Genomic DNA, 12,333 nt, shown 5'->3' on the forward strand with positions numbered 1-12,333 from the left:
ATAGTTAGGACGGAGTCCGCCATGTTTTCCCACAGTAAAGTTTTTATTTCGCCTTTGAAATAGTATTTAGTCGGGAGATACTTTTGAGACGGTGTAATGTAAACAAGTTGTTTCTTATGGTACTTGCGCCCCCTAGTCTTGTGTAAGGTTAGAGTGACAGAAGCCGATTACAGTAGGGTGTCAGCAAGGGTTTCCAAGGGTCAATTTCTCTCTTCCTCGCTAGCTTGTCTCCCTTGTATTAGCATAATGCCTAGCACATAGTAAATGGCTGCTTCTTCTCTGATTAATTTCTTTTTTCTCAGCAGTTGGTAGGGTGTATTGTAGCTGATCTGCTTATGCTCGTCTTTCCCACAGACTGTGAGCTCGCTGAGGGTAGGCACAATGGCTTATTGCTTCTCTATCCCCAGTGCCTAGCACATATTAGGTGCTTGAAAAATACATGCTTGAATTAGTGGCCTGGAGTAGGTATCACGGAAGAAGAGAAGCTGAGCCGGCCCGGGGATGGCACTTTTTCCTGTTCTAAAGGGATGCCAGGGCAACAGGGCAAGGGTTGTAGGGGGCGCGGTCGGCGTGGTCACTCTGCAAAGGGACCCACGGGTCTCAGCCACCCGGTTGGAGGCAGGGCCTCGGGTTTCCGCGGGTGGGGAGGAAAGTGGGGCGGGAAATCGAAAACCGAACTCGCAGCTCCCGGCATTCCCCGTGGGCGGTGCTCCCCTTTGACCCCTCGCTCGCGTGCTACACATCCGGGCCTCTGCTACTAGTGAGGGGAAGATGGCGGCCGCAACTGTGGTGGTTCCCGTAGAGTGGATAAAGAACTGGGAGAAATCAGGGAGAGGCGAATTGTGAGTGTCCGGGCTGGAGGCGGGCGCACGGCCGGGCCGGGCCCGGGCGTCAGTCGTGCTCTCCCAAGTGGGGAGAGGTTGGGGGGGGAAGATGTGCCCCCTCCCCCATCCGGGCGGCGGGTGTGGAGGGTTGGCTAGGAGTTTCGAACTCGGGGAGGAGAGGTGCTGGTCACCGCCGCCGACCTCCTACCTTCCCTGGCCTCCCCGAAATCCCCGTTGCCCGCTGTAGGCTGTCCTCCTTTAGTCTCTTACCAGAACTCCCGTTTCGCCCCTGCGGGTCCCCGCGCTCCAGCTCCGTCTCTTTTTGTCCCCCTCTTCGCTTGAGCTCACTTGGCTCCTTTCTTTTTTACGGGGCCGCGCCGGGGGGGTTCGGACTTTTTGTCTCTCTGTCCCATTTCTTCACTCTGCACCCGTTCGACTCCGCAGTTTGGAGCCCGGCGCCTCCTCTGCCCGAAGTCCGAGGAGGGCGAACCGTCCCGACTCCTTCCCCTCCTCTCCGCCCGCCGCCGCGATGCCCGGGGCGTCGCGAAGAGCCCCGCTTGGCACCTCTCGTCCTCCTGGGGAGCGGTCTTTCGGATCGTCCCGGCCTCGGGCGGCGCGGCTGGCCGTGGGAGAAGTGTAGCTGGGATTACCGCTTTCCCCGAAGACCTACCGGCATTTCTTTGCTCCGTCTTTTCACTTTAGAGCTATTTCGGGTCTGATTCAACTTTCGTCATTAAATGTTTCCTAAGCCCCATTTTGTCCTGGGACTGCAACTAATTTTGGCAACTCTCCAAGGTTCTCGAGTACCTGGAATAACGCGTTTCCTTTAGTCATAAAACTTGTTTTTTTTTTTTTTTCCCCCGGTAATACAGAAAACAGTAATTTGCCATACCCGCGGTTTCCTCGCCCAAAATTTCAGTTTGCGCTCTCTCGGGAAAAAAAAAAAAAAAAAAAAAAAAAAAGAAAAGAAATCGTTTAAGCAGCAAAACAAACCCCAGATTCAAAAACAAGTAACTTATTTCCAATTTCTTTCTCTGAATCGCGTTATTAGCTAAAGCTCAACATTGTATGAGATTAACTCTCTTTGGCCATTTTTGCGGTCTTCCCCCCCCCCCCCCCCCCCCCGTTAGTTAGTTTACGGTTGCTCGTGTTGCTCGTGCATAAGATAACGAATCTTTGGAACTTCGTTACTTCGAACGAAATCGGGGAACGCGTTCCCCGATCTTGAACGTGTAATATTGCCAGCCTGTATGGCCTCCCCACCTCACCCCCCGCTCCGCGCGCACTCGCAGTGCTTTATGAAGTCTTAGCAGTGTGAGCTCTAGAATTGTATTTCCTGGGTAAGCGGCGGTCTTAGCCACTTAACTAGCTGAGTGACCTTGGGTAAGTTCCTTAACCACTTTGACCGTTTCCCCTTGAGTAAATTGGGATTAATAAGTACTCTACTCAAAGGATTGTTGTGAAGACTAAATAATGCCTCTAAAGCACTTGGCTTATAGTAAGTGCTCAAGTGATAGCTATTAAAAGTAATATTATTCCAATCTTTAGATATTTAAACTTCTCTGGACAGCTCTTGCTCTTAAAGTCTGTACCACTCAGGTTAGCAGTTAATTGGTCTTTGACTTTCTCCTGTGTACTCTTGTACTCTAACGAATTGAGAGACCCTTGAAGAGGGAACTGTGTTTCATATTTATTTTGGTTCAACCCTCCCGCGCCAGCCCCCGCCCCGTGCCCGCCTCCCTACCCCTCTCCCCCTCTCCCCCTCTCCCCCTCACCCCCTCACCTTCCTGGCGTTTGCTTAGAGTGCTTATTGGTTTATAAAGTGAAAAGTCTATTTGATAAACATTCATTTGTAACTGTTAGGAACACGTTCCAGATTCTTGTACATGCTGTTTAACAAATAGCTATTGAGTCCCTTGTGTGTAGGGAAGGCAGGATGGGACTTTACCTAACCAAACCATTATTTTCATCTGTATTAGATTAGGATAATCTCCCCAAACTGATAAATCAGTTCACTATTTTGTTTAGTTATTTAGGGTCTGTCATCTTTATAGATTGCTCAGCTTCCTCCTTCCAGCTGTTTTTGACAGTTTTATTTCACCTTAGAATGAGTGGTATTAGGGATAGAAGGTGAAATTCTGCTTGGCTTCTTACTGGCAGTGGTTGGAGAAAAACAATGATGTAGGAGATTGAAATACCTTGTCAAAATGAGATTTTGGTTTCACTTTATGTATATTTGCATGATCCATGCTCCCTGTATTGTTCCTGAAGAGCTTTTTCAAAACTGTTGTTAGGGCTTATTTGTATGTAGTTATTCCGTGCTTTGAGGAGTGTAGTTTGAAGTATAGTAAATTCAAATCAGTATAGTCAGTTTTATAATTGTATTCTGTTATATGAAGAGTGTAAAGTTGTTAGTTGTGTGGCAAAATGAAATATTTTAAGTAGACAAATACATCACCATCCAGTACTTGGGCTTCATTTATCTGACCTCTTTCCCTTCTTTGAAAACTTTGTTGTGTACAGTCTGACTTTGGAGTATTTGTACCTAGCATTTTCATCTTATTAGAATGAATGGTGTTGTAAATATATTACCCCAAATCCTTTCCTTTGTCTGAAAACAGAGCCTCTTAAATGTAAACCAGCAACTGGAACTGTTAATAACAAAATGAAGGTAGTGTGCCGACAAAGTATTAGTGAATCCTTTTAGAGATTTGGCTTTTAGAATATGACCAATATTTAAGATAATGTCTTGGGTGGGTTTTTAGTTTTTTATGAGATAAATTAGCAGATGAGCTTTAACTTGACTGAAAACTACCTTTTTAAGAAAAATGTATGGTGTATTTCATGAGGTTGTTCATTTCTTGTCTCTCACTTCCTACCAGTATATTTTGGGAGTTGTAGTCAACTTCAGGAACATAGTGCTAAAGCAACACATGAGAGTATGGGGCATTTAGTAACTTGCAGAGAGGGCAGTTTCTTAATTGTGCCTCATGGAAAGCAACTATTAAGATGGAAAGTGTTGGCTTTGAAGAATAAGCTTTGTTAGGTAATCATGGGAAAGAAAAACTATTTTGCTTGTCTGAATGGTCCATCACACACCTAGCTAACCTATTGTTTCGAGAGATACTGATGTTTTTGATGATAAATTATAGAACTCTTAGGACTACCAAAACATAATTGTTGTCTTTCTTACTAACACTTAGAGCTATTCTTACAAGTTTCACAACTAAATGTAAACTTTCGAATTCTGCCACACGTGAAAGATACACATTTAATCACTTTAATTTTGAAATTAGTTTCTTGACAACTTTATGTTAGCATAGGACTTGCCGCGATTATGCTAACAAACTTGGATGTACTGGTAGATCCAGTGGTGAATTCTGGTTTTAGTAGAAATCATTAACACAGTGAACTCAGCATTCTTTTGTGTCACAAGCAACCTTACTGGAGGATTTATGTTCCAGGGTCTTAATCGGAAGATGTTAGCCTTATGTCCATACTTGGTCTAGTTTAGAAATATTTTTATTTGTTGAATATTATCTGTTTGTTTGAAGATCTTCATTATTTTTCTTTTTAAGAATTTATATATTAGAATTTTTGTTAGATATTACCTTATTAGTCATTGGTAATTATAATAAACTTTTAAAATTTAATTGCCAGGTGTTGTGATTGCCATTCTTTTTCTTCTGCTACTAAATGATTTTATACCTTCCAGAACTTCTCTGAGTGCATGTGGATGTTCATTAAATGTCTGACCTGAATTTTTTGGAGGGGTGTGTGTGTGTGGGGGGGGGGGGGGGGCGGTTATGGCAAATAATCATTCTAAGAGATTTGTCTTGGTAGTTGGGTCTTTTTTTTTCTTCAAAAGATGCTCTAAATTCAGCTGAAGTTTTATCTGAAACCCTTTCTTCGTATTTTAGTTTTCATTGGCGTTTATTTTCTCATTTTGATCTGTATTCACAAGTTAAGAATAAGTCTTGGTCCATTTTCCTGGTAAGAGAAATGCATTTTTCAAAAAAATGTTGTAGCAAACATCAGGAGATTTTTCTAGGCTATTGCTTTCTTTGTTAGAAAAATTATTCTCCAGCGCTTAAATATTAAGGTAGAGAGAGTGCTATTTAATGTACTTGTGTGCAGGAACCTTTGTTCTTTTTTAAACATTTCCTGTTCCCTTTCCTCCTCATAAGTGAATATTTTCATTTTCATAATTGCATGATTCAAGATAAAACTGCATGCCCAGTATTCATTTTTGTGGGTTATATTTCTATTCTGGTAATGGTAGTAGAGGTAGTACTTTGCTTCACCAAATTGAGCCTTTTTTGTTGTTTTGCTTTTAAGAATTAATTGAAGCACAGATCAACATCAGTGTGAAGCCACCTTTGAGATGTTGATCATAACATCTCAAGTAGCTCAGGCTTGTGCTCTTTCCTTTTTTATTGAAAAGCGGGATCAAGTGAGGTGGAAAGCTAAATACTCAAGTATTCACAAAATACTTGAGTCCTTGGAAGAACCTAAGACATTCAGTTTAAGTTTCTTTGACAGAAAGTAGATTCTGTCTTTGTTCTCAAGGACTTGAGACAGCATCTCCACAATAGTACCAAGTTGTTTTAAAAGTGGAAAAACTGGTGAACTCAAGTATTTGGAGGTTTTTAGGGAAATCAAATAATCATTTGGACTGAGGAAGAATATTTGATTATTATTTTTTTAATGTTTATTTTTGAGAGAGACAGTGTGAGTGGGGGAGGGGCAGAGAGAGAGAGAGTGACAGACAGACAGACAGACAGACAGACAGCATCTGAAGCAGGCTCCAGGCTCTGAAATGTCAGCACAGAGCCTGATGCAGGTAGGGCTCGAACCCAGGAACCATCAGGTCATGACCTGAGCCGAAATTGGATGTTTAACCGGCTGAGCCACCCAGGGGTCCCCAATATTTGATTATTTTTAAAGCCACATTAGAGGCACCTGGGTGGCTCAAGTTGGCTACGAGTCTGGCTTCAGCTCAGGTCACGATCTCATGGTTGGTGGGTTTGAGTCCCGCGTCAGGATCTGTGCTGACAGCTCAGAGCCTGGAGCCTCCTTCAGATTCTGTGTCTCCTTTCTCTTTGCCCCTTCTCACTTTGCACTCTGTCTCTCTCAAAAATAAATATTAAAAAAAATGCACATTAAGTGGGTAACTATTAGAGGTAGTTTTGTTTTTTTCTCCCTTTATAATTTAGGGAGTTCTCCCCTTACAATTTATAATATAAAAACTGATTAACAGGTGTGGTAAGACATGCAGCATTTAGAAACAGAATTGTTTCAGGATATGTACTTGATGATCTTCTATTTGTGAATTACTTAGGGAGAAGAATATGGACAAATCTTCTGATTGGGGGAACATTCTTAGCAACTGGTTTAGTTTCTTCCTACAACTAAGGAAGAACTGTTTTATACTAGGGAAATAAAAGTATCTTATGCAAATGAATTGCCTTACCCTAATAAACCATTAGTGATTCCTTACACAATTTGGGTAAATCTTTGAGATGCCAGTTAATACTTCACGATGACATTGTCACCTGAATCCTAATGAATATGTGGCCTTGTGACTGGCAAGATGGAATTATATTTCAATTACGGTATTTCTTAAAATTGTCTAACATTGGCTGTACCATTGGATTAAGTGGGATGAAGTGGGAACACTGACATTCCCCCCTTCCCACTGGAAGGATTATTGTGAAAGATATATGCATTAAGCTTAGTAAAACAAATGGAAAATGAAGCTACTGAAAATGTGAATAAGCAAGTACATTCACCATAAGAAGGAATATTTGGGGGCGCCTGGGTGACTCAGTCGGTTAAGCATCCAACTTCGGCTCAGGTCATGATCTCAGGGCTCATGAGTTGGAGTCTGCATCGGGCTCTGTGCCAACATCTCAGAGCCTGGACCCTGCTTCAGATTCTGGGTCTCCCTCTCTCTCTGCCCCTCCCCTGCTCATGCTCTGTCTCTCTCAAATATGATAAGCATTAAAAAAATTAAGAAAAAAGGAATATTTGACCTTGCTTTTTAGTAGCCTGGGTAAAAAGGGAAGGATGGTTACTTGATTCCATTACATTCTTCTGTCAAAAGCCAGTTTCCTACTACTACTTTCTAAAGGGAATTGAACCTTTGGGGACAGTTAGAATCACAAGGAACTGTTTTAATACTTTATAGCAAATATTGAAGTGATCTGGTTTTTTTTACATGTTTATTTTGAGAGAGAGAGAGAGAGGGAGAGAGAGAAAGAGAGGGAGGGGCAGAGAGAGAGAAGAGAGGGAGAGAGAATCCCAAGCAGGCTCTACACTGTTAGCACAGAGCCTGACACACACAGCTCAATGCAGGGCTTGATCTCATGTGCTGGGGGATGGTGACCTGAACCAAAATCAAGAGTTGAACATGCAACCGACTGAGCCACCCAGCTGCCCCAGTATTGAAGTGATCTTGATACACTTTCTTATATATTTATTCTTAACAGAAGCGATCTTGATACACTTTCTTATATATTTATTCTTAACATAAAAGCTACATGGTAGACATTTTTCGGTTACATTTCTCATGCTTGTCTGAAGCAGATATTTCTGTGTTGCGTATTGGAAGGAAGATTGATTTTGCTTTATATTTCAGATAAGCTTGTGGTAGGTTTAACATTTTGAGAAATTAAAAGCTTAACCACTGTTCTCAACACATTGGAAGGCCTGTTTAGTTTTCCAGGGAAGTAGTTGAAAGTACTTGCAGTAAAACTTAGTTTATTTTACCATTTATAATGTGCTCTCTGCAAATTTTTCTTTGTTTTTATTTTTTTAAAATAGGAGTTGGTTAAAAACTAGTAACTAAATGAGATTTTCAAACTATGCAGATTTCATCTCATAATTATCCTCCATTGGCAAGGCCTTTTTATTCTTTGATTTTGAAGATGGTTTTGTGACCTACAACTGAATTGTTGTTAGGAAAAGTTTATTGACTTTAAACTGCTTTACTCTGCTCATCATGATGATGGAGTATTGAAATAATAAAAAGACACAGAATGGTGAGCTGCACCAGCATAGATAATCTGCAAAGTAGATGATCACCCACTCTGTGGGTGATTGTGATGTGACATATTTCACTTTAGGTGTGATATAGAGTCATATTTTCTAAGTCTTAAAAATTATTTGTTTTATTGATTATGGCAAAAGTATTGCTGGACCTAAAAGTAAAAAACATGTGCATTCATGGGTTTTCTTTTTTGTTAGAGCCTTGTGCAACTTGTAGTAAGGAGATTTCTTTTTCTAAATTGTGCAATTAAAAAAATATTGAAAAGTGCATAAAACTTAAATGTAGAGCTTAAAGAATCAGTGTAAGATGCACACCCATGTAACTCTCACCTAGGTCAAGACAACATAACTGCCCTTCCAGATTGCACACTTTTTACCTTTCCATGGTAACCATTTTCCTGACATTTATGATTTTCTCTTCCTTGTCTTTAGTTTTTTTTTAATGTTTGTTTATTTTTGAGAGAGAGAAAGAGTACAAGTGGGAGAGGGTCAGGGAGAGAGGGAGACACAGAATTCGAAGCAGGCTCCAGGCTCCTGAGTTGTCAGCACAGAATGTGAGGCTTGAACTCCTGAACCACGAGATCTTGACCTGAGCCAAAGTCGGACGCTTAACTGACTGAGCCACCCAGGCGCCCCTTATTTACAGTTTTACTACCCAGTGAGCTTAAGTTTGTTCTTGAAAAATTTTCAAAGTTTATTTATTAAATTTTGAAAGAGAGAGTGAGAGAGAGCGCACACACAGTCAGGGGAGGGGCAGAGAGGAGAGACACAATCCCAAGCAGGCTCCACGCACGCCATCAGCACAGAGCCCAGTGCAGGGCTGGAACTCATGAACTGTGAGATCATGACCTGAGGTGAGATCAAGAGTTGGTGCTTAACCAACTGAGCCATTCAGGTGCCCCTGTGCCTTGAATTACTTATAAATGGAATCATAGCGGGTGTGTTTTCTTGTATCTGGCTGCTTTTGCTCAACCTTATGCCTTTAGTATGCATTCATGTTTTTGTAAGTATTTGTTATTCTTTGATTTTCATAGTTACAAGATGCTCCATTGCATAAGTCTACCACAGTTTCTCTTGTGCACTGATAAACAGTTTTGCTGTTTCGAATTTTCAGCTATTACCGACAGTGCCAATGGAAACATTGTTATATAGGTATCTTGGTGTACACAAGCATGTATTTTTGTAGGATGTATACTGAAGTGTAGAATCACTGGGTTCTAGATTGTGACAAACTGCAGCTCTGCTATAAACTGTGAATCTGTTTCAAAATATACTCCCAATAGCAGGTGTATGAGAGTTCACATTGCTTCACATCCTGGCTAACATTTAATATTGTCAGACTTAAAATTTTTTGTCAATATGATATGTATGTGTATGTAGTTTATTGGTGCTTGTATTTTCATGGGCATCTTTTTATATATTATTGGCCATTTGGATTTTTGATTTCTTGTGAAAGGCCTCTCTATATTCCCCCCCCCCCCCATTTTTCTATTGGGTTGTTTGCATTTCTTTCATTGATTTGTAAGAGTTTATATAGTATCTATTTGTGCCCTTTGTGGGTTATAATGTATGTGTGGCAGATATCTTTTGTTACTCTGGCTTGTATTTCCATTCTTAAAATGGTACTTTTTGATGAACAGAAGTTACTTATTTTAATGTCAAATTTATTGATCATTTGCTTTATGATTAAGTAGTTTTTTGTGTTTAAGCACTCTCCTCATTCCAAGGCAAATGAACTTATCCTATGATTTTCTGGAAACCTACTATTTTGCTTTTCATTTTTAAAAGTTTTTTATTTAGTTTTGAGAGAGAGAGCAGGGGAGGGGAAGAGAGAGAGGGAGACACAGAATCTAAAGCAGACTCCAAGCTTTGAGCTGTCACAGCCTGACGAGGGGCTTGAACCCAAGAACTCTGAGATCATAACCTGAGCTGAAGTCAGATGCTTAACTGACTGAGCCACCCAGGTGCCCCTTTTGCTTTTCATTTTTAAGCCTTACCTAACTGGAGTTGATTTTTATGTGTGCTGTAAAGTAAGGTTTGCATTATATTGTTGTGGATGATATGTATGAAGAAAATCCAGCCTCACACAGATAAGTAGTTGGCAGAAGGAGGAGAATTTTAATAGTCTTTTCAGGTAATTGTAAATATTCTTCTTTGATATCATGTCAAAATTTGTCAACTGGTAGTTTCTTAATGATTTGTTGTAATGCCAAATCCAAAACTGCATCAGTGAACTTTTTGTACTTTGTTAAATTAAAGTGCATTTGTCTCTCTTTTACTTGGAATCTTTTACCCATGCGTTATTTTGCAACATCATGCATTGATCAATTGGAAAATACTGGTTCACTGAATGATGCAGCTCTTCCAAATACTAACACAATACATTGTATTAAATAAGAAAACACGTTCTTTAGTATCATCACTGAGATAATCAGGAAAGATTTATGAATTGGGAGCTAGTCAAGTCTGTGGTGGCAGCTCTAAGTTTTCAGAATTCAAATTTTTATTTGAAACCTTACATTTTATCATTGGCAACAACAAATTGTCTCAGTTGTTTTCCTTGAAGTGACTGGCTCAGTTGGTTTATTTTTGAGAAAATGCCTGCCAAAGACCCAAGTCTGAATAACCATGGTTTGAGTTGTTCTTTCAAGTAAAGATGGCGTTCTATGAAAAATCAGCTCACAATTTAAATAATTGCTTAAGTGATTTTCCTGGAGACAACCGTAGTATTTTGGTGTGTGTCAGAAATGCTCTGTGTGTACTTTCCATTTTTCACATAGAATATTAAAATACATGTTCTTAAAAAAAAAAAAAGACTTGCTCTCAGGCTCAGAATTTCACTAATATGTTTTACTGCTTCATCAAGCACATTTTTTTATTGTAGATAAAAACACATAACAAGAATAGCCTTAACACATTTTTAAGTAACAGTACCATATTGTTAAGGATAAGCACAATGTTGTACAACATATCTCTGGATTTTTTTCGTCTTGTGTAACTGAAGTTTTATACCCATTGAATAGCAACTCCCCATTTGTCTTTCCCTGTAGTCCCTGGCAAACACAAATTATATTTTTTGCTTCTGTGAGTTTGATTCCCTTAGATACATCTCATATAAGTGGAATTGTGCAATATTTATGCTTCTGTGACTGACTTATTTCACTTTGCATACTGTCCTCAAGGCTCATGTATGTTGCAATATATGACAGGAATTCCTTCTTACAGCTGAATAATATTCATTTGTATGTATATGCCACATTTTCTTTATATGTTCATCTGTTGATGTACATGTAGGTTATTTCTACTTTTTGGCTATTGTGAATAATGCTGCAGTGAACATGGGAGTGCAATACCTCTTTTTTTTTTTTTTTTTTTTTTTAAAGTAGGCTCCATGCTCAACTTGGGGCTTGAACTCGGGACTCTAAGATCAAGAGTTGCATACTCTACCACATGAGCCAGCCAGGTGCCCCTCAGAAATACCTTTTTGAAATCCTGATTTCAGTTCTTGTGAATAAATACCCAGAAGTGGGATGGCTGGATTATAATTCTATTTTTAATTTTTTGAGGAACTTCCATACTATTTCTCATAGTGGCTGTACCATTTTACATTCCCAGCAACAATGCACAAGGGTTCTAGTTTTTCTACATCCTCCCTAATACTTATTTTATTTTTTACATTTATTTATTTTTGAGAAACAGTGAGACAAAGCGTGAGCGGGAGAGGGGCAGAGAGAGAAGGAGACACAGAATCCGAAGCAGGCTCCAGGCTCTGAGCAAGCGGTCAGCACAGAGCCTGATGTGGGGCTCGAACCCGTGAACTGTGAGATCATGACCTGAGCCGAAGTTGGACGCTCAACCGACTGAACCACCCAGGCGCCTTATGTTTTATTTTTTTTAAGAATTAATTTTTTTGCAGCAATTTTAGATTCACAGAAGAAATGAGAGGAAGGTACAGAAATTTCCCATTTACCCCTTGTCCCCACGTGCATAGCTATCTGCCTTATTTTCAACATTCTCCACCGGAGTGGTACCTTTGTTACAATTGATGCATCTATATCAACACATCACAATCACCCAAAGTTCATAGTTTACCTTTGGCTTCACTCTTGGTGTTGTACATTCTAAGGGTTTGTATAAATGTATAATGACATGTATCCTCCATTAGGGTATCAGGGTATTTCTACTGCCCTAAATATCCTCTGTGTTCTGCCTGTTCATCTCTGGCTGTCCACAACCCCTGGCAGCCACTGATCTTTTTGTTTGGTTCTTTTTAAATATTTTCTATCCTTTTGTTGAAGATCTCATTTTATTCATGCATCATTTTCCTGAACTCATTGAGCATCTTTATGATAGTTATTTTAAATTCTTCATCAGGTAACTCATACACCTCTAATTCTTCAGGGTCAGTTTTTGGAGACTTATTTTGTTCCTTTTATTGGGCCATTTTCCCTGTTTCTTT

General features: G+C 40.0%; 1 protein-coding gene across 13 annotated transcripts in view; it reads left to right on the forward strand.

Moving 5' to 3' along the window:
- Positions 1-596: 596 nt before the first annotated feature.
- THOC2 (THO complex subunit 2) overlaps positions 597-12,333 on the forward strand; it is a 113,462-nt gene continuing 101,725 nt past the window's right edge. For 3 of the 13 annotated variants that reach the window (XM_081794257.1, XM_081794258.1, XM_081794260.1), the window contains exon 1: positions 598-842. In XM_081794257.1, the coding sequence (XP_081650383.1) occupies positions 772-842 (71 nt within the window). In that variant the 5' untranslated portion in view covers positions 598-771. Of the gene's footprint in view, positions 843-12,333 lie in introns of all 13 variants that reach the window. The other 10 variants (XM_081794256.1, XM_081794264.1, XM_081794259.1 and 7 more) reach the window with 6 other exon arrangements.

This window comes from Panthera onca, chromosome X, assembly GCF_046562875.1.
Source record: "Panthera onca isolate mPanOnc1 chromosome X, mPanOnc1 haplotype 2, whole genome shotgun sequence".
NCBI lineage: Eukaryota > Metazoa > Chordata > Mammalia > Carnivora > Felidae > Panthera > Panthera onca.